Raw genomic sequence first — 23,558 nt, forward strand, 5'->3', positions numbered from 1 at the left:
CAGCAAAATATTTGAGAGTCCAAAGACAGATTTTTTATATAATGTAGACAGACATGTTGTCTAATAATTGGTATGAGATTGAGTTGATTCTAGGCGTCACTTTCTGAGTTATAGGTTTTTGAAAAGTGAATATTTTCACCAGTTTTCAAAAATCTGGAAATATGCCAGATTTGTGACCTTTTTGCACTTAAACGAGGGCACAGTTTGTGATTATGAAAAATTTTCCGAAACAAGTGTATCTTGTTACTTTCAACCATATATGGATATTTAATATCATTATCAAGTAAAATGCTGAATTTTTAAATATAAAATCCTATAAAATTCCTGTTTTCACCCTGTGTAAGGACCAAGAATTCTATTTTTAGTAACAGTGTCCATTTAACCCCTTAAGTGAGACCACACTGAAAAAAAAATTTGTGGCAAAATATTTCATATTATAGAAGAAATTTACACACAAAACATGAAGTTGATCTGAGAACCTTGCTCCCATAACCTCTTGCATGGTTTTCTCGTAGACATGCTCTTAAAATATACTCACCATGTTCAGGAAAACCTTCATGAATGGAATTTTATATTGTCTGTACAACCTGAAAATAAAATGTGAGACCACTTTATCATGCAAGTTCAGTTTTATATAATAAAATAATAAAAATTTATATAGCACCTTATCTTATGAGAACTCTAAAGCGCTATACATCGATATAACAATCTAAATAATAAAAGAAAGACTAAAAAACAGAACATGCATATATACACATCTCATTCATTTTAGAAAACCTAATTTAAATGATAATGACACATTCCTACCATTTAAAAGGCTTGTTTTCCAACTTTACACTCTTACCATTTAAGAGGCTTGTTTTCTAATGTTATCATCAGCAATGGTAGTAGAATGACATGAAGAATTGCCAGTAGCACAAAACCCAGTACCTGAAAATTGAAAGGCATATAGGACAAAGTCAACTTTTAAAATCATGCCAATACTTTGTCTAAACTGGAATTTTGATTAGATGCTTCAACTAAACAGTGAATAATTCACGCAATCAAATTTCCTATTTCCTTTTCTTCAAATTAAATGTGATGTCTAATGACAAAAATAATAAGTATTTTTACTTACTTTACACTTGGTAACCTTTTCAACACCGTACCACATTTGGTTAAGAATGTTTTTCACAACTTCATTGTCAAGAAAAATTCTGTTCTCTGTTTGAATACCACCAGTAAGATAACCATGGTTAAGGAGAAGTCTCCCAGAATGTTGAATGTTTTCTCCTACTTTTATTTGCTGCTCTTCAGTGATTTCATTCGATTTATTTTCCTGTTTTTGTGATTTTGCATTCCTTTGTTTGTCTTCTTCATGTACACAGCTGAGAATACGCAGAGCTTGATGTGTAAACTTTCTATCGATAAAGATTTAAAGCGTGAATAGAAATAAGGTCATTGTTATAGATGTGTCTATTTCATATTATATGTTTAGTGAATGTATAATTCTATAGTAAAAATAAACCTTTTGAGAAAATAATACTTTTTTTTTAAATGAATAAAAAAAGGCTGTGCAGTAAACACGAGTATTTCACAAGAAACCTTCTGAGGCAATCATAATTTAGTTAGAAAAATTCTTTGTATATTATCCGATGGATAATTTTGAAAATATAATTAAGATAGTTTAATAATTATAAGCCTGACGATAGTGAAATCCATCTAATGCAAGCATGAAATAAGTTGACATTATTTACAGTATAAAAGCTCAAAAGTCCTCTTAATAATACAAAGTTGGAGCAGAGCAATCACGGTCATAAAATATCAGAAGTGGGATCAGGTGTCATGGAGGAGTGAGCATCCCCTAACGACCGATCACATCCGCCGTGTACTTCATATCGTAATCAGGAAATACGGGGGAAAACGTGGAAAATTTAAATTTTAACAACAAGTATGAACATCGTCAGACCGCATTTGACATAGTACAATAGTTTAAAACATAAAGCATATGATCTGAAGATACGAATAGATTGATGTGTAAATTTCCTATTGATACTCATAGAAAGATATATACAAAATTAAGACAGTTCGATAAATACAATATTTTAACAAGAAGTCATCTTAGATACGTATATTTCTAAAACAAGACATTGATTTGTTGAATGATAAACATTGCAAAAATTTAAAAATAATACGAACAAGTCTTATTTACAAGAAACTGCCGTAGCGAGTGTAAAATTTTTAAAGCTGTAAATAACTTTTAATCCACTTTATTTTCACAAAGTAAAGCGAGACAAAGAGCTCGCAATTTTTTTTCTCGCCTATGAAAGTATTTCTTGCAATTTTATAAAGGAATAAGAACAATTCGTGAAAATTATATCTCGCTAATAAAGAGTTAATGACAATCCGCGAAAATAAGGTGTTTCGAAAATTTATTGATATACAGTATATACTTGTTTATTTTCTAAGTTTTATTGGTTATATAATTTGCTATGAAAGTTTTAGATGCTCGCGTTTACGTTGATCCTGATTTGCATTGTTTTATGGACTTTGATCTTGAATACTGTTGTTTTCTTCATTTGTTTTATTTCATCTCATATTTTCTTCACCTACTTTATCATCAGTTCGAATTTTTCTTTATCTTCTTCACTTGTTCTCCAGTCGTCCACGGCCTCTTGTAGAATGACACAGCCAACCAGGATAAAGTGAATACGCACCTGTTGATGACAGTAGCAACATAAAGAATTAAAAATACATTTATTTGGTTACATATAACTACAAAACTAACATAAATGAAATGAGCAGACAACTTTTAAAAACGATCAAATTGCTCTGTTTTATTGTTATCATATGTATATATGTATATAGATTACTTGGCAAATCCGATAAGTAAACATTTGGGATTATTTCTGCTCCAACGAAAGTCATAGGTTAACATTGTGTCATACGTCTTGCATCTTAGTCATCATTTAGTTGTGAACATGTTAATCAAAAGTTATACTTTTACATTGACATATTACATTTATCATTAAAGAGCAAAGAATAATTTATGCAGGAAATGGTCCCGTCCTTATTATATGTCACCCTAAACTTAAAAGTTTGGAATTTCATAATTTAACAAGGCAAAACAGAGCCAATGTAAAATCCTATTTAGAATACGGTAATAATCGTTTAGTAATGACAATTAGTTTAGTATGACAAGGGGTATTGCAAATTATTGATAATTAATAATAAAGATATATAAATCAATAAATTTTAGAAAAGAAATGATTATATATATATATATATATATAAGAACTCACACATCCTGTTTCAATGAATTGCTTTGCGCCGGCGTAAAATTTTTCTTTTAACAAAGCTAGAAAGATGAGTCCAAACAGCCCAGAAATTGAGGTTTCAAGCTCTTTACCTAGGACAGTCAGATATATGGAGATAACAAACAGAATTCACAATCAAAAGTTTATTAAACACTACAATTTTGAAGCAGAGTAAATACTTGTCTCTAAAACACCAGAGAGATAATAAGTGATCAAAACAGGTAATCTTTTATTATAAACCAATGGCAGGGGACCTATATACACAAATCACAAAGAAAATTTGATATCAATTTTAGAAAATTATTAAAAAGGCAAACCAAGTTCTACTTTACAACTTAGAATTCAGAATTGTAAACTATATGATTTGCATTATTTTTTACTTCCAAGACTCGATTCGAAATTATAATTGTACTTAAATTCTATGAATCGATAGTTAATATCGCGAAATATCAAAATACAGCTCTGTACTTCTATGTTTACCATTTAAGAATATTTGTAACAAGGCAATTTTTTAAAAAAAAAAGTTTAGCTGTTTTCTCCGGCTATTTAAATAAAAATTACTCCACCCAATTTTTTTTTACATTCCAGGCCATGATATATATATCTTATTTTTTTTCTTATTCCATCTGTGAATATGTTTATAAATATTCCATCTATAAATATTTTTAACATTTCAGGAGAAAAAATTAACCACTGACCGATCTACCCAATAAGTTTACCAAAAGTCGGAAGAGAGAGTTTAACATTACTTTAAAGATGTTCGAAAGGGAATTAAATAACGGAATAAAAAAACTACCGTTCCAAACAGGTGGCTCATATACATCGTTAGTTGTTTCTTTTAAATCCTTCCAAAGACCATTTTTGAACTCCTCTGTCATGCTCTTTTAAAGAAATGTATAAATGTAAAAAGAATGTTAAAAAAAAATTGGCAAACGTTTCTCTCAAGATAAATGTATACAGCATTATTTTCGTTAGGTAAGTAGAGTAGCAAATACAATGAAATTGTTTAAGAAAGAAAAATATATGCACTTTTATGAATCATTACATACCTTTTCAAAAATATATTCAATGGAACGATGACTAAAAAAGTTTTTGATGCAGTCCTTCGGAATTTTCCATTTCCCACTTTTTAGAAGATACATGCACAAAGGATTGGCATATTTTTCCTGAAATGTTGATATATTTTTTCTTTTATATACATGTGGTTCTTTTTGCTGTATTCCGATCGAACAATAAAGTTTTGATATAAGAGATTTTTTATTATTATTAAAATTAATGAGCCTACCTTGAACCCCTTTGGTGCTCTTTCTGTCATGCAAACTGTAAAAAGCACATTCGATAAAACAGCTCAATATCAAAGTAATATTTGATTTACTTGATAATTTATTATATTATTACAACACTGAAAGAAACACATTTTGTTAGTTTAACAATAAGACACCCCAAGACATGCTGATGTATATTATAGTTATATTTGATAATTTTATCATATTCATCATATTTTTACTAAGGACCTTAATTCATAAAAATCCTGAATCATCGAAAAGAACAAAAAAAGAACAGTATTTGTATATATTTCCTCTTAACAACCGGCTACTGTAATTGTGCATAATGTCATTTCTGCGATACGGACTACTTCTCTTCAAGATATTTAGATAAAAAAACTCTAAGGATCCTTTCCATGATATACATTAATCAGTTTTATTTTCATTATACTTTAATGCGCTAAATCTTATATATATTGTACGTATCCCCCACCCCAAATGTGTGAGAATGGTAGTTCGTGATTCAATTTTATAAATACGTACCGGCAATAACCGTACAACAAACTATTGTATCTAATTCGTAAAGATCATGTGGCATTTCATCAGTATACGATATTTCATTTGCGTCTTTGAGTGTGGACACATCATAACGAAACACTTGAGCGTCGTATTCCATTTTTACTTTCCAGGGAATATCAACATTAAATAAATATTTCGTTGCTAATAGAACACGGCTATATTCCTCTTTGTTGTGATGGTCCCCATAATGGTCAATTAACGTCACAGTTGCATCTTTTGTAGATTTCTTTAAAAGAAAACAAAAATAAAAATAATATATATTTTTTACCTCATATATGTATGGTAAGCCCGATATAAAGTTCAAAATACCAGGTTTGAGGGTACATACTAAAAAAAACCAACGCATGGACATACATTATTTTTTGGCTGATTATGAATGAAAATGATTTGAATTATCAATCCCTAAGTTATATAACAATATTCTCTGGTTCCTTACGAAAGCCACCTTGTATCGCTTTCCAAGTCATTCTTTTCAAAATTTGGCACACATTTTTAACACTGTGACAGCATTTACAAAATTGTCACACTAACCTGAAAATGGGATATATTGAGATTATGATGATATGATATTATGATTATGATATTGATGAACAGTATTCAAGATCAAAAGTCCATTAAACTAAACACGAACCTTCAAAACATCAGAGGTAGAATCATATGCATGCAGCCTATTTGAATATTAATTTATGAGAGAAATATTGCCAACTTCTGCACCCCCCCCCCCCTCCAAAAAAAAAATGTTTGTAATCCTAAAAAGTAAAACTAGTCACTTAATTAAACATAATTTATGTAAAACCTACCCTGGAAGATAATATAGGAAATTTCATGTTAACAGCATAAGCAACGATTTCATGTTGAAATCCGCCGTTATCAAGGGATAAGGCAACAGGCAGTACCACGTGACCAGAGTAAGCTGTAAAAATACTCATATATTAACAGAAAAATAATTATCTAATTATTATCACTTGTATTAGTAATGAATTGGAATGATTCTACTTTTTGGTCAATCTTATCAATTGAATGCCTTCGAAGTCTAATAAAAAGGGTAATTAAATCTTCTAATTTTGTAAACTTGACACTGAACCTAGTTATCAAGATTATATTTCAAACTAGATTAAATCTGGTAATAAAGCAATCTACTTAAATTGACACTGATGAATGTAAAAACAGTTTTGAAGAAAGATTCATAGAAATTAAACAACCCTCACCCAAAAAAATTGTGATTTCACGGTAATTTTTATATCGACCATTCTATCTTATACAGTACCTTCAGTCATGCGTTGGAAATATTTAATTTCATTCTCTTTGTATTTTGAATCGCCTCTTTCGAACGCATATTCTCCCATTTTTATTAACATCTACACGGAGAAAGAACAATTAAAAATATACAGTGCTTGTATAGGGCTAAAACATTTCAAGATAAATACATTCAACGTTACACGTTCTATGAATATGCTTTAACATACAGAGATACATTTCAAAGTACCATGATTAAGAAATTAATTTAATAAAGCTATCAATATTACACTTAGCGCTTTATCTAATTTTATAGCAATTAGCGTATGACAAATTACACAATTTCGCCTGATTATTTTAATGAATTACATCAATTTGAAATCGTCAAGCAAATGGATGTTTCTACGTACGTGAGCCAATGTGACCTAAGCCACACGGATTTTACATTATACATTATTTTCAGCCAATGAATAAGTACATTTCAACGATAATTAAATCTATGACTTAAAAGAATATTACTTGTATCGTTTCTTTAGTTGTTTTCTGGTGAATGATAACTTTATCCTGAAAGAACATCGTCTTCTCCACGATGTCCAAGCATGGCAACCCAGATTTTTCTAAAAAAAAAAAAAGCATTAAAACATTATCACTTAAATCAATCTAATGAACGAAATTTTTTAAAACATTTTTTTCTGATTATTTTACATACCAGAGACACTTCTAATGATACGTAGTAGTTTGCCTCTGTCATGTTTGATCTTTTCTTTATTATCTTCTTGTTCGCTCTCTATATCTTTGTCAGGATTACTCGCAAACAGTAGATACGGTAGAGCTTTCTCCTGTTTTATATGGGTCTCGTTCTCGTCTAACCAGAAGTCGACGGAAATCTGAAACATTGTGTGAAATAAAACTCTAAATGTAAGTGTCATAGGGAATGGGTATCTGTTAAGAGAATAAACACATAATTGAAAAAAAAAAATCGACGAAGAAAGAACTCAAACTATCTTTCATTATGTTTTAATTAGTGTAATTGAAGAATGTATATTAGGGAAAAAACATGATTTTATGATATACATGTAATTGCTTAAAACATATGTTAAATCACATTACAAGATTTGCATATGTTAATTAAAAATAATTCCTGTTGGTTTTTCTGAAATTTTGTAATAAGAACAAAATGCTACTATAATAACAATATACGACAATATACAACAATATCTTATTGGTGACATTCATTAAATTGTCTTTCTTATTATCTAATAAGCTACTTTAACTTGTTCTGTTAAATTCACCGAAAAAAAAATCTCAAAAAAGATACTTTGTATACCTGTTGGGACATTTATACGCTACGCAGGAAAATGTTCGTTCTTTTTTGCTATTTCTTCGTTTTGCCCTTCTCAAGCGAGGGTAATTTGAAAATGGACAATTCATAGAACCGAGTATAACTTCTGAAACAGAATTCCTATTGCATATTTTAATACCGGGGCAAAGATGTTTTGTAATGTGAAATTAAGATTTCTAAATCTGTTAAAATGAAACAGATTATCGGTGAAATGACAGAAACTAATTGTATGTGTATTTACTCAACTTTGTTAATGTGAGATATTGCAGCTGCAGATTCTAACTGAGGAACAATTTTACTAAACAGAATAACAACATAAGAAAATTTGTTTAAACTGTCTAGTACACCCATTCAACCCAGAAAGACACCAGAGGGGGAGAGACAGAAAAAAAGAAGGGAAGGTTTGAAAAGGGAAACACGAAAAATTCAATTCAAAAAGGAGTAAGATAATAATTATAAAGAAATCACTTTTAATTCTGAATAATTTTAAAGCAGCACAAGGTTTACTTTTAAAAACTATTAATTATGATTTCTTTGCATATATATTGGACAAAAAAGTTAAGAATTTTCTAGGTAAATATCTGTCAAAATATGTAATTGACCATAAAAATAAAATAGAGTTCTAACAAAATGAACACAGAACTTTATTACTTTGTTCGAAAATGCGCAACAAATTGTTCCATTCGTCCACTCTTAAATTCGTAACGTTAGGCATTGACATGTAATAAGAAATTTTCATTAAAAAGTAAAATAATTTCATTTTCAGGTGAGTCACTATTTTGTGGGACCTCCCTGCTAGGCAATGAAGGCCTTACTTCGCCGACCCATGCTGTCCATTAACCATGCAAAGCTAGCTTGTAGGATCTTTTGCCGTTCCCTTTCCAAGATTGGCTGACACTTCTACCAAATTAGGAGAATTGTTGAACAAATTAAAATGCGTTCCTAAAGAACGTTTCAGTCATTGTTATTAGGTTTCAGTCGGGAGAAAAACTTGGTCAGTTCACATGCCTCATCAAAGCGTTTTATTATAAGGTATGAATAGCAATAATGATCATTTCTCATGGCGATTTGAGAAATAACTTTTTGGTATCTCTATGCTCTCATTGTTCCACTAACTTATTTAGCGCAAAGAAAAGTTTGCCACAAAAGTTATCAATCACGTGTAACTGAAGCATAGAATCTTATTAATAAGATTTTTTTCAAGGATACGTTTTATTGTCGCATAAATTCAAAGGTGTGGTAATATTTTTCTTGTGCAAAAATATTATCCTTACCAATTCTGTCCAATATAAATGTATTCATATTGCTGAAATTTACTTGTCATGCATTTATAGGTAATTTCAGTTAAATATATGCAATACTGGAAATGTGATATTTAATCTGAAATACACGTGTTTCTTTCCCCATGACATAACACTTTTTTATTGTAATACATTGAGTTTGTTTCCATGACGAATAAAAATAACATTCCTTTTTTAAATATAACAACTTCTTTTTGCAGATGGCAGCAGTACTATCTAAAGTTGATATGGTTAAAACAAAGATGAAAGAGTTTCCTTTTGAATGTTTGCATACCTTTGTTTTATCATCCCCAGCTTTGATATATCCATGCATATCTGAAACCAAGGATCACATAAAATTTATATGCGATGTTAAATGTTCAAATTTATGTTGTCTCTTAAGGTTTTTTTCAATTTTTGAAAAATCATTTTGTATTTTTAATAACATAATAATATTATGTTTTGGTGAAACATATTGAGACTAGAGATTAAAATAAACTACGCTGTTTACGATAATTGCGTTTCCTTTATATTGATAGAGTAAATAAGAGGAATTACTAATTTAAAACACTACAATTCTTCAATTATGTTTTGTGTCAATTTTTGCAAATATATTCAATATTTTGATATGAAGAAGATCCTCATTCAAGGTATTGTTACATCTTATCAATTACAAGACGACACAAATATAAATACAAGTTGGAGTATATATTTTAACTCAGAAACATCAGGTCATACACTGAATTGGGTATAAGTGTGAAATACATTTTTTGTTTTACAAAATATTATCTCCATTTTAAGGTTGTTCCGATCCTCAGCCAATAAGAATAACTCTTCAGTTTATAATTTAATTCAAAAAGTTTCAAAATGAAGCTTGATTTTTTTTCCATGCAGCTATTTTCATTTTATACCTCTAAATGTGATTCAAGGTCCTTTGAAATTTTCAGAAATATATATTCTACTTTTTAAAAAATCAGACGGATAAAAAATGATAAGGAAAATCTGAATTTATTACCGTTTTGAAGTTTTGGCAGATGAGCAGGGTAATAGTTTAAAGTTGGAAATGATTCACACAGTTTAAGATCTGTGAATTTCCATCCGCTCTTGGGAAAATCATTGCTGTCCCATTTCACAGAAACTACACTCCTCCCCGTGTTAACTTTGTAATCAGTGATCCTTGATATTGTTCCTTGTCTTGTTTCTATTAAGAAAAAATAACATCAAGTAAAAAGAAAACAAACTTTTATCCCCCCCCCCCCTGCTAAGTCCGAGGAGCTTACCATTTGAACTTTCGATTTCGCATACAATTGCACCTTCAAATAGTCCAAGTGCTTGAATCTTATTTTCTGATGAAAGAGCCGATCGAGATTGATTTAATTTTTCTCTACAAATAGATTGAACAAATAGACAGTAATTAAATACATGTCTCAGTGAATTAAAGAACTCTAGCATTATGTATGAATTTATTCCTTTTGTAAATAATCATCAATAATGGCTAAATCACAGTTCATACAAATTTCCCTGAAAGTGAGATTATTAATAAACAAGGGGTTGTTAAAAAGAAATACCCTTAAATAGTAGAAGTTATTGCTCTCCGAAACCCAAAAGATAAAAAAAACAGGAAAAGTCTTGATTTTCTTTTTGCAAAGATCTTTCCAGTGGGTTCTCTTACCTTTTAGAAGGATCTATCATTCGGCAGAATTTTAATTTCATCTCTCCTCTACCAGACATATAACATCTTGTACACAGGTCATAGTCTTTGTTTTCACACTTCCATCGCACGCCTTTCATTCTCCTTGCACATTCATCACATCGAATGTTACTATGTTCAATACCTGTAAAATCAATCTAAATATTGGAAAAATTCTCGTTTATAAAGTGAACACTCTCGAGATTTATTCACTCATATCACTCATATCTAGATTCAATCTCTTGTCGGTAGTGGGACTGCAAATGATGAACTATATTCAGGGAGTACACGTTGCGTGTGACCGATGGCGAGGGTATGCCCACTCCTACATGACACCAACTCTGCAGCTCCGATTATCCATTCATTTCCGAAGGACCGGTCTCCACGTCTCACAATGCGATTCGAACCCGCGAAGTAAGGATCAACACCTTACACCAGAATAAAAATTCTAACCACGATATATGCCATATATACTTTATTCATTAAGCAGAACTCCTTTTGTAATGTAGAAAAAGCAGAATATTAATCTAGAGAGATGTATAACAGATAATAGTTTACCTGTTTGACTGTTATCATAAAGAAATATTGTTTTCTTCTTCCCAATTTCTTTTATTTTTCCGTCACCATCCCACTGTACTAAGAATTTTGAATCTTTTCCTGTCTGGATAAAAAAAATACCTCGATATTACAAAAAAAAAAGAAATTTAAATCAACCCTTAAAATTGTACGAGAATGCTCTAAAGGTGAGATTTAAAATACGTTTTTTATGATAAGACTATAACAAAAAGAAAGTATTATTGTGAGTTTGTTTATTTGTTGCATTTCAAAATTATTAATGATAATTAGCTGTTGAATATGACAAGCTATGTTGTAAAATATTATTCTCTATAAATGTAAATAATATTTATTTCTGGTTTGTTTTGTTGATTTTTATCAACCGATGAGTATGTTTGGTTAATATGTAACAGGAATACCAATAAACGATATCATTGAAGAATATATTTATTTTAAAAAATCGTACTTCATTTGAGATGACTGTTCCGACATACTGTTCCTTCTTCCCTTTTCTGTATTTTGCAACAACTCGCATCCCAGGTTTTGCATTTTCTGTGGAGGAAAAAAAAATATACATTTGTAAAACTGAAAATTATGAAAATGACTGTAAATCTGAGAGACGATTAAAAAATTAACCTAGTCAAAAATAACATTAGTATTTTATGTTTTACTATTATTTTTTGTATTTTCATCTATCAAATAAGTTTTTTAGAAATATTTATTTTGCTTTTATAATTGGAAGCTTTGGTTTACAGGTGTACCTGTAATAAGGTAGAGATATTCTTGAAATTCTTCTTGAACATTCTTGAAATACAATATACACTTTAAGCTTACTCTTTTTTGTGTGTCAAGGACGTGGAGATAACGGAAAGCATTCAACATCAAAGTCCATAAAACGATACAAAAAAACTAGGAGCAGAGCAAACACGGACCTCCAAATCATTGCGAGGTTCCCGTGAGCCTTGTCATTGGGAATATTTGTCCTCCAGAACTAGTGCCTATAGTCTCTGTGTCTATTAATTACAGATCTAACAAATTAAAATGCTTGATCGCGAAAATAAATCGTCGTGTATACCAAATAAATCGCAAAATAAAGTCTTTGTAAATAAAATCGGCTGACAGTCACTGTATTTGATATTCCTAAATAGAGGTATACATGTACTAAACTCTTCGTTTATTTAAACTGCGTTTCGTGATTTTGAATCTTAATTTGTTTTACAAACCATTTGTTATAATCTCCAAATGATCTTCATAATATTTCAGTCCTTTTCCTGGAGTCACGCACTTCAAATCTACTTTCCCCTTCCTTCCAACTTTGTAACGTTCCTCGCTCTTTGTGTCATCCCAATTCACGAACGCATCGCAGTTAAATAGACTGGATTCTTCATTTTTTAGTTCCTCCACTGTTCCTGAAAATAATCATTCTTTACAGTAACAAACTTTGGTGTCAAAATCAATCATGGAGAGACTTTCCTCCACTGTTCCTAAAAATAATCATTCTTAGCAATAACAAACTGGTGTCAAAATCAATCATGAAGAGTCTTTGAAAATACATGAATATATTCCACAACCTAATTTTTTTGATCTGTGTGTGTACATTTAATAAACATCCAAATAAATTAGATTGTTTGCCTTTATTTTTAAAATATGCAATGAAGGTTCTTAAAATGCACAAGTTGACATTGCTATATTTTTCTATTAGTCTTCTTGTGCGTGTACATGATTTAAAAGAAGAAATATATCATAAATAGTTTAACTGATACTTTTTTCAGGTTCGTCATTAATTTGGGTTGTTCGTTGTCTTCATCATTCAAATAATGCCAAAAACCATCATTATCTCTTTTAAGCATTCAATCAAATGCTGACTGACGTCTTCCATACTTATCGTAGGTCATTAGTTTAATACTAAATTGTCTACGGATTATCTGCTTTTCATGATCATGATTACGAGGTGGGGCGGTAGACAAGGTATGCTCACTGTTCCACGATACTTACTCACACCTCTGATGATTTTAAGGTAAGTGTTTGCTCATTTCTTGGTTGGTATTGCTTTAATGGACTTTGACCTTGAATGAATGATATGGAGATAACGAACAGTATTCAAACTCAAAGTCCATCAAATAAAACAAAATAAGAGCAGAGCAAACACGGACCCCGGAAACATCAGAGGAGGGATCAGGTGCCATGGGGGAGTGAGCATACCCTGCCGACCGGTCACACCAGTCCTTATCTTGATATCTTATTAAATAAAATGGAGGTAAGAGCGGTATTCAAGCTCTAGAGTCTATGAAACGATACAAATCGGAACAGAGCAAACACAGACGTCGAAAATACCACAGCTGGGATCAGGAGTAGTGGAGTACTGAGCATTCCTCGAGCACACCCGCCTTGTGCTCCTTGTCATGATCGGAAAATGACGGGAAAAGAAGAAGGTATGGTTTTAGCTTTATTGCGCCCTAAAAATGTAATGACATGAAAAAGTGTTGAAACTGGCTTAAATATTAGATAAATAAATGACTCTGATAAATCAGGAAAGAATATGGCATGAAGGTTTACCATTCTGCAAATATGACGTCATAAATGTGAAGCATTTCTCTATTTTCAACAGAAAAAGCCTCAAAATGGCACATTTCAAGGGTTATTTTCCTTCAGAACACAGTGTCCACAGCCGTCGCCCACGTTAATTTTTTGATATTTTGTGCAAAATTCAATAATAAATCATATATCTCAAGATCTTTGTGGGCGATGCCTGTGGAAAATGTTATCTGAAAGAAAATTCCATTGAAAATTGGTGTCTTCTGCAACTTTTGAAGAAAATACGGGAAAATGCACATGTTTATGACGTCATAATAAGCATTTAAAAGCACATGTGAGAAAAATGACATGTGTGATTTTTCTGCATTGAATTTCAATTATTTAAAAAGCAAGAGGTTTCAACTTTTACTCCAGTTTCATTTTTAAGAAAATCACCGGGCAAAATTTGTATCGAAACCATACCTTCTTCTTTGTCGACAATTCAGTGTGTACATACTGACCATAACATTACGCCGGTTTGTTAAAGCAGCACATGGATCATAATTCGGCGAATTAACACTTTTTTATAATTATGCAACAATAATAAATCGGAAAAGTCAAGGATGAAACTTTTACTATCATTATGTATTCTATAGACTTCAATGGAACTTATACTACATGATGCACCTCACCACGACGTCACCACGTGACGTCTATAATTAGAAAATATGCCTTAATGAAAAAGTGAAAAGTTTAACACTACCCCGGGGATAATTAGTTCCAATTTTTTATTAATAGTTATGTTAAAACATCTCTGTACCATGAAAAGTGCTGCTAGAATCCTACTGTCCTCTTTTAGAAATAATTATTCAACAATTTCGGACGAAACCTTCCCAAAGTTTTTACATTTTGTTCATAACATCGAAAAAAATGCATCAATTCCCGTAAACCATACGATTCTAGCAGCACTTTCCAAAAACAAAAGAATAAGAACTTTAGATAGAAACAAAAATTAAGTTTCAAGGTATGCGGCGTAGTGTTGAACTTTTGCTTCTTTTTTGTTACGAACGACAGAGGAAAGGCTGATCGGCAAGTTAACACCCTCTCTACTTTAATTTTACGAAGAAATTGCAGAAGTATATTACCATACCTTATTCATACGTTTTATTCCCACAAGAATCACACATGATATTCATTCTAAATGCTTTTAAACTCCGATTTCTTGTGTTTGTTTACATCAATTTTCGTTACTTTTCACTTTCACTCTGCCATTGCATGATCAACAGTTATGACGTCACGGGTTTGGTATGTAACCCCTGTGATAACTACAGAGGCCCAGGAACGACAAAATTCCAATGATATTATTCCTCTGCATATTTTGGTTCAATTTTACGACCTCAAATCAATCTTAGATATCGATTTTAAGAAATTGTTGTCTCTAAATTTCACGTCATATAGCGTATTATGACGTCAAAGCATATAGGCATGTAGAATATTTGGTTGTAACCTTAACCTACCTGTGTACGTATAAAAAAAATAACCAGCGTTAGAATTAATCAGAAAATGAATTTATTTCTGTTGTATAGAAATGGAAAAAAAATGAATCCGGAATTAAAATCAAACTATTTTCTTTAGTTACCTTTTATGTTATTGTCTCTTCTTAAAAAGACCTTTGCACCGGGAAATATCCCACACACGGTTCTATGGCTGTTATCTTTGGAATCCAATCCACGAACACCCACTTCAATACTAAATGATATAAAAGTGATTTAAATTTCTCTCTCTCTCTCTCTCTCTCTCTCTCTCTCTCTCTCTCTCTCTCTCATAAAAACATTTCTTAAGAGTAAGATTACAAACTGTCATTAATATTGAAAATGCATGTACATTACTTACGTCCTAGAATTATTGTCTAGTTTTCTGTGGAATGGATGGTTGATATTATGCTTATCCTGCATGTAGCAGCGTGTACATAAATCAAAGTCTTTACAATAGAGACATCTCCATTTGATACCACGTATTGGGTATTCTCTGCAGTTGTCACATTCGTGGGCTTCATGCTTAGCTCCTTTAAATTCAGAACACATTGATGAATTCAGTAAATAGATTCATCAATTTTCGTGAATTTTGTAAAACAGACATTTTCCAGGATAAGTATTTTCGTGGACGAAGACATAACCTATACAAATGAATTCGTGGATTTGCTCAACAATGAAATCCATGAAAATATGTGCTTAGCGAATATTGATGAAACCACAGTAGTAATTTAAGTTCCAGTATTATTAGGTTTTTATTAGTAGGATATGCTATAGAATTACCGGTCTGAGCATTGTCCAGGAGCAGTAAGGTGTACTGGACATTTTCGCCCGACTTATCCTGTACGTTATATTCCTCTGGGTTATCTTCTGAGTCCCACAGCACGCGAACTTTGTTATCTCCAGCGTGGACCACGGTTCCAATGCAGTTTCTTCTTTTAGTGCTGCTGTTATTTGTAAGGGCCTCTGGATTCTGCACAACTCTTTGTCCTTGTTTGATTTTATCTAATTCAAATGAAAGTAAAGAACGTTCTTTTTTTCAAAAAAAGTTATCCTCTTCATTAGGAAATTTATTTCTCTAAATTAAGAAAAAAGTATACGGTGCATGTGAATTCCATGCTATAAGCAAATTGCTTATAGGTTATTCAATGTAATTCATTAATTTAATAATTAAGAAAACTCACCTCCCTCGTATGCCTCGGATATTTTAAATCCTGCAAATGTTTCACAATCATAGATCTTATCTTTAATCGTAGGGTGGTCTTGGATATCCTGGATAAAACATAATTATTAAATATACATGCATAATTTTATTTTCAAAGTATAACATTTTTATTTTAATTCGATAGAACTTTTTTGAAAATTTTCTTACACAAGATTTCAAGCTTCATCATTAATCTATTAAGAATTTTCTCGAAACATTTATCGTAAATGCTACGGTCAATGTCAAATCAATATTCTTTGACGATAATCGTATACTAGTAATGTATAAAGCTTATGACTGCTCACCCCTTTCCTCTGTCTATCTATATTGTCATCAGAACTGGTCCATCCCTTTCATCATTTGTGTTAAATAAAAAAAAAATATTAAAAATGTTACAAGCAGTACCTTGGACATTGTTGATATTAAGAAATATTTAGATCTAGTCATTTGATTAGATAAAAGATTTGATGTATATCGTATTACATATGTTGCCCGAGTACGTCACAATAAGGTACATCAAAAACATATCACTCCATTTGACAGTTCTTTTAATTATGTGCCTCATTTGAAGCAATTTTCCGAATATTTATTGTATAGACTGAAATAGGATTGTAAGAAATGAAGCTTATATTAGCCTATGTCATACGAAATGCCATAACTTGGGACAGTTTTTTTATAAACCGCTTCTTTTATATAACCTAACAAAGGTTAAGATAAGCTTCATTCCTTAAAGGAACATATTAATTTGTCTGACCTCGTCATATAACCCAGAAGAATCTTCTTCGCTGCCGCTCTTTTTTGAATAATCTTTATCTTTAAAGACCTTTTTCTGAAAGATGACTTCACTTCTAATTTCTCCATTTTATCTTCTGAATGATTTTGTGTTTTAATGTTATTCTCATACAGTGGCAATATTATTACGTCCAATATTCATTTTTTTTATTAGATAAACAAGCGTTTTAGAAATAAAGATAATAACTTTCTTGTATTCACGTACAGATTCACGAACAGATTCACGAACACTAAAATTAGTCAACTTTCGCTGTTTATAAGTTTAAGATACAAATTTTGACTATACAAATTTTAACCCACCTACACCACTCCAACCCCTCCAACCCCCCAACCCCAACCCCTCAACCCCCGAAAAAAATTGTCTTACCTCATACTGTTCTGTACTACTCTCTTTGTCTTCTTTTAGAAGAAAATACCTTCCCTAGAATAAAAAAATTGAACTTCAATTTTTACAATGTTAAGTTAAGCTGTCCTTTATATTTAGCGTAAAACTTGACCTTCTTTTCTTCTTTTTTGAATCTCACAATTGGACGTGGAGACCGGTCCTTTGAAATAGACAGCATAAACCGAGGTTCAGTGTCAAAGAAGGCACTAACACAAAAAGATCCCTCACTGCTCAATGACCTTGAGTCCCGAGAATAAAGAATTTGCAGCTCTCCACCGACAAGTGGTGGCGACTCCACATGTGTGAAAAATTCCCAAGAGTAACATTGGACAACATAAGATCAATCAATGAATCCTGAATGAAGACTTTTTAAAGTTATTGAACCTGTAATTTTATGAAAACTTCAAGATCAGAAGAAATCAGGTAATGCAATAATTCTACTTTTGTCGATTTCAACATTTTTTTTAAGGGGTGGGGGTAGGATGACGGTGTCTACTTAAGGAATTAGTCAGATTTTGGATAAATTACGGGTAAGACTATGGATTGTTTGATGCTTGATATGAAGAACATTTTTACATTGTTACATAAACTAGCATGCTTATATTTTGTTTTGAAAGGGACATTATCATATATGCCTGTGTGTGATTATCAATCATAATTATATTTCAAATTCCAATTAACATTCCAAATTTGAAACAACGTAAAGTTTTCCTTTAATTTTTTTTTCACTCATATCGAGAGGCCACCATATATTTTCTTATTGAAACACCTTCAATAACCTTCGTGGACAGCAAATGTTGACCTATGTCAGAGCCATTACATAGTGATTTAGCTTTTTCGTAGTAGAATCTACTGCGACACAGTGCCTAGGTTTGTTCAGTCTCACGCGAAGGATCGGTCTCCTTGACCCATAGTTAGTTAAAATCGACGTAAGAATTAACACTTTGCCATGCCTCTCTAAAGCAAATGTTCTACCACTGTGCACCACATGTGACCAATTAAAAGTGTGAAAACATAATTAACTTACATTAGGTTCCTCTGAATTGCTGTCCTCGTTTTCTTCTTGATGTTCAATGTGTAGCTACAAACAAAGTAATGTATACTTTTACAATCTTTACTAATTTTAAGCCAAAGTACGTTTTACCAATTAGGGTATTAGGGTGATAAATTAAACCTTACACTTAAGGGCTCGAGTAAGCAAATTCTATAATAGGCATGATTAGATATAATTACAATCCTTTTACATATTTAATGGCTTTGACCCCAATGATCACGACAAAATTAAGCTGTTAGGACAAAATTATAAAGACTTTTTTAATTTATGATACAAAAATCAAAAGGACATCTTACTTTAGGTCCTCCCGTGCTGTCTTCCATCCTGTTTCCTTTCTGTGCATCGTTATCCATCTATTAAAATATGATTTTTAGTACAGAAAATGTTGTGTCTGTTCGGTCTTTGAACATTATGAAAAACATTTGTGTTTTGAAACACAGTGTAAATAATAATTGTGTTATCATTATTATTAGGGATGTCAAATCGGTCGATATTTGATAATCGGTTACTTGGACGTTTTTCCGATCGAGTACCAGGTAAAATTGTAAATACATGTACAAGTCTGTTAATTTTCCTAAACCCAGTTAAGCTCTGTTAAACTCCAATGCTGAATTTACGTATAACGTTTTTAGTGCATGTTTAAAAACATCGAGTCCAGCGAAAATGATTTATTGTACTTTATTTATTTTAAAAAAATACGCACACTCAAAAGACATCAATTTGATTCACCAGTAATTACAGGTTTTGTTTGGAAAGACGCTTTAATCAATCTGCTACGCCTTTTTGATGACCACACAAGTAAAGGAGATCGAAGTAACGGACGTTGTTATGATCGCTTGTCGTATATTATTATTCTATTCCCCGTATAAGTTCTAAGAATATATGCTAATTTTTTTCTGCATAGCTCACTTAAAAAGATTTTTTTTTCAATTTTCATTCTTAATTACCAATATATTTCTTTGCACATTTTAAGTCGGTAGCGGCATACTAGTATCTATGCACGTCGGATTTCGGCACCGTTACAAAATAATTTTAAAATGATTTAAAAGGTTTGTTCCCGTTTTGCACACATTTGAATTACAGGTAATTAAAAATGTGTGAAAAACAGGAATTTGACCAGGTGAGATAATTACTTAATTGCTATAGTTTATACCATACTTAGCTTAGTAAGTATGTGAAAGGTGAACTTATAGGGAAAAAAAGAAGAGAATAAACACTAAGTTAATGTATTTGATTATCTGATGATCTTATTATAACATCTTCTTGGCTTGGGCATTATTTTCAAATTATTTCTTACTCACTATTTTCCTTATTATATGTTATATCTTTCATTCATTTAGATTTTTATCAAGATTGAAAAGTACGCATTCTTTCTTTAAGAAATTGGGCCTAATAATAAATAATATTAAATATTAATAATTTATTCAATAAAATCAAATATTTTCCCATAGATATATATAGTTTTTGAATAAAATGCTTATAAAATTGTATTAAACCTCTTAAGATTACATTAAGCTAAATCAGGTATTCACAGGTAAATCCAGGTAAATCCAAACCAGAAATCAGACTATAATTGCTATCAAAACACACATCACACCTATTGTTCTATACTAATTACCAAATGTGTGCAAAACGGGAACACACCATTTAAAAATAACAGAACGTACTTAAACGATCCTCAATGAAAACAAATCATTGAAGCCATCCAAAAATTAAGGACCTCAATAGGTGAGAAAAGCAGGTAATTGGTCACTAATTACTGTATATATACAGCCACTGGCGATAACGGATGTTTTACAGGTGTAGGCGACGGCACTCTAATTATCGTATGCACATTTAAGTTATTTTTTGATAAATTTATGCACTTTGGAATTAAAAAAAATGTACATCCGAGTAACTGAGTATCAATTTTAGTATTCGATACTCGGACGTTCGATCGAGTACCCGGTTAACCGGGTACTCGTTGACATCCCTAATTATTATCAAAAGGGCAAAAATGATTTAATTTATTAAGGTCATATGCATTTCAGCTTTTTTTTGTCTTTTGTAAAAAAAACTGTGTATTATATTTTAATCTCTATATATGCTGTTGTACATATCTTCTTAAACAATTTTGGATTAAAAAAAAAACATCTAGAATATATGTTAAGTATTCTTTATATATATTTCTTTGAATATTTCAAAACTTTTATCAATTAGTATCTTTCAAGGAACCCCTGGCAATGCATGCTGATTTTTGTTCTTGAACCTCTGGTCACGTGATAAACTAAATCATCAACAGAGAAAGATGTACTTACATTGAAGAAGTTCACTTCTCATTTAAAATCTTTTATCTTAATTTAAAGATAAACCAAAAATACGACAAATTATCAAAAACCTTGGAAAATGTAAACGAAAATGAAAGGACTTTGTAAATGAAAAGTTACAATGTTAACGTTGTTTCAAGGTAAGGAACAGTAGTTAAAAGGCTGTTTAAAAAGAAGAAACGTATACGTACGTCCCCTGATAATTATTATATCGAAAAAAAAATTGAACCACAAAATCTACTTCCATTTAAATTCTTCAAATAAAACGTCATTCGTATTGAGCTTGATCTTTAAAGATTTTTAAATTTTAGGTGACCTGGTTTTAATTCAAATATGTACGTTAAATTTACGGGAAAACATTAGTTTCTGGAATTACCTCCTGCAAAAAACTTTGCCCTTGACTAGTTTCGAGAGTCGCGCTATTTAACAAAAACTTAAGAAATTATTTACATTTCGCGTATTTACATAATGATTACAAGGAATTCAAGAACATTATAATTTTAATTTAATATATTCCTCTTGAGACAGTGAAACGAAACAAACATTGTTTTGTTTAATTTCTAGGTGACAGTAAGGCACAGTTAATAAAGAATGCTTCTTCTGCACATAATGCTTTATGCTTTTTAAATTTTTTCAATCACGCAAACGTGGCTGGTTTTTAAATCTTAAAAAAACAGTTCATTGCAAGTTTTGAATTAGTAAAAAAAAAGCCAAATGCTAATAATCTTTTTTCCGTACGTGTAGTTTTTACATAGATTTCCCGTCTTGTATTTTATCACAAGTTATGTGTATGATTTTTTATTCTTGTAATACCTACGAATTAATGCTGTATGTTTAATATTAAAGTGAAAGTTGCCATCTTTTTTAATGGATTGTGAGAATATTGTTACTCTTATTTTCGATACGAAGCAGCTGAAGGATTCTTTTACTTTTTTTGTCTGTTAAAGGACCCATAATCAATTAATTATAACGAGTGAAATAAGGAAAAATGATCAGTTTTGCTGAACTGAAGAATAACTTAAAGGTCCTAACAACAGTAAATTACGCCATATTGAAAATAGATCAATACAGTAATGAAAACGATTTTAAATAATTAAATGAGGATGAAAGTACAACACCCCCTTTCATTTAAAAAAAAATAAATAAAAAGATAAAGGTAATTACTTACAACTTCCGAACTTGGTTACGAATGTCTCTGTATAATCCTATACGTCGTTGAAGAGATCATTTTAATCAAAGCTCTCCCTACATATAAACTTTAGGCGATGTTCATTATATGATTACAAATTATTTGTACATTTCCTGCATTTCACACAATCCGTTTTCTGTGAAGATAGTTTTATTTCAGTACACTCGTTTTTTTTTTAGGAGTAAGTTATACGTCAGTTCAGTGCAATTGTTGTTAACCTGACAAGATATAAAATCAATAAACAGTTTTAAATGATAGGTGTTTGAACAAGTCCTTTTTGTTAAATAAAAATTTATTGGTTGAAGACATTTAAATCCTGTGTCAGTTGGAATTTAAAGGTACAAGACTTCAAAAAATCAAGTACATTTAAAACGTCCACTGTTTGAGGTACATGGGATGTATTTAATTTCTCTTTAGGATAAACAATTGCTATCACTTCATACTATTGGAATTTCCCTGGGCATTCATAGTAACAAAAGTAACATTAAAAACTAAAAACTTGACTGTTCATCAAATTATGTATAAAACTAGGTTCGTCTTCACAAATTCTTTTCCATGTTGTAAAGATACGATAACGATAAAACTGGAATTAAATAACTTATAAGAGGAATTTATTTTTCCTCCTTGTCTTCCAATTCTTTACAATGCTTTACAATTTTTTTTTTATTAATATAGTGTTATATTCATGTCATGTGTTATTATTTCACGGGATAGATAAAATGATTTTATAACTCGGAAATATAGTGTAGAAAACTCTCGCGGCGATTATTTTTTGCGAGTTAAAGTATCAAAAACGCGAATTAAAGTTGGTTTACAGTAAAGAAAATCAGCAGAAACTTAATTAAAAAAAATCAAATTCACATAATAAAGTGTATATAATGTCAAAAAATCAAATGATCTTGACTATCATAACATGTGTAGATAGGCAAACTAAAATTCCAAACTTCAATATCCTTCGGTGTATCCTGGTCTTGGTTTCAAAGAAACCCAAAAGTTACATTTGGTGGAGTATAAACGTCAATATCCTTTGTTTAGGGTCTTGATTTCTTTCAAGGGAGTTTTAAACTGACAGTGTCTTTATTAGATATTTTGGCCATCATTTAGAAATTGATGTCGAGATTATCTGTATCAACCGTCAGATGTACAGGTATGTGTTCTGGCTGCTAAAAAAGATGCTCCAGCTAGATTCCTCTGACATAATACATGTGGTTGATTCATCTGTCTGAAAAAAAATATAATTTAAAATTTGAACTTTGATAATGAAATAAGGCATTCCATAAAGCATTTTTTTCTTGTTGCTGTTGATGGAAGGGAATGGCTAAGGTTCGTTTTCTCTATG

The 23,558-nt window shown here is 31.1% G+C and overlaps 1 protein-coding gene across 1 annotated transcript in view; it reads right to left on the bottom strand.

The window, feature by feature from the left end:
- LOC134256893 (uncharacterized) overlaps positions 1-22,386 on the bottom strand; it is a 32,185-nt gene extending 9,799 nt beyond the window's left edge. The window contains exons 1-31 of the mRNA XM_062739570.1: positions 22,199-22,386; positions 21,022-21,057; positions 19,021-19,077; positions 18,698-18,751; positions 17,653-17,706; positions 17,248-17,322; positions 16,799-16,843; positions 16,474-16,561; positions 16,073-16,294; positions 15,651-15,822; positions 15,397-15,506; positions 12,467-12,652; positions 11,710-11,795; positions 11,247-11,349; positions 10,671-10,833; positions 10,279-10,382; positions 10,014-10,199; positions 9,294-9,334; positions 7,086-7,263; positions 6,896-6,993; positions 6,408-6,498; positions 5,941-6,053; positions 5,105-5,366; positions 4,582-4,616; positions 4,346-4,462; positions 4,093-4,177; positions 3,282-3,388; positions 2,593-2,696; positions 1,118-1,400; positions 845-930; positions 539-587 (exon numbers count right to left, since the gene is read on the bottom strand). Of these exons, the coding sequence (XP_062595554.1) occupies positions 539-587; positions 845-930; positions 1,118-1,400; positions 2,593-2,696; positions 3,282-3,388; positions 4,093-4,177; positions 4,346-4,462; positions 4,582-4,616; positions 5,105-5,366; positions 5,941-6,053; positions 6,408-6,498; positions 6,896-6,993; positions 7,086-7,263; positions 9,294-9,334; positions 10,014-10,199; positions 10,279-10,382; positions 10,671-10,833; positions 11,247-11,349; positions 11,710-11,795; positions 12,467-12,652; positions 15,397-15,506; positions 15,651-15,822; positions 16,073-16,294; positions 16,474-16,561; positions 16,799-16,843; positions 17,248-17,322; positions 17,653-17,706; positions 18,698-18,751; positions 19,021-19,077 (3,354 nt within the window). The 5' untranslated portion in view covers positions 21,022-21,057; positions 22,199-22,386. The remainder of the gene's footprint in view (positions 1-538; positions 588-844; positions 931-1,117; positions 1,401-2,592; positions 2,697-3,281; positions 3,389-4,092; positions 4,178-4,345; positions 4,463-4,581; positions 4,617-5,104; positions 5,367-5,940; positions 6,054-6,407; positions 6,499-6,895; positions 6,994-7,085; positions 7,264-9,293; positions 9,335-10,013; positions 10,200-10,278; positions 10,383-10,670; positions 10,834-11,246; positions 11,350-11,709; positions 11,796-12,466; positions 12,653-15,396; positions 15,507-15,650; positions 15,823-16,072; positions 16,295-16,473; positions 16,562-16,798; positions 16,844-17,247; positions 17,323-17,652; positions 17,707-18,697; positions 18,752-19,020; positions 19,078-21,021; positions 21,058-22,198) is intronic.
- Positions 22,387-23,558: the final 1,172 nt, after the last annotated feature.

This window comes from Saccostrea cucullata, unplaced genomic scaffold, assembly GCF_032062105.1.
Source record: "Saccostrea cucullata isolate Sc308-1 unplaced genomic scaffold, CSIRO_AGI_Scuc_v1 ctg1867, whole genome shotgun sequence".
NCBI classification, from domain to species: domain Eukaryota; kingdom Metazoa; phylum Mollusca; class Bivalvia; order Ostreida; family Ostreidae; genus Saccostrea; species Saccostrea cuccullata.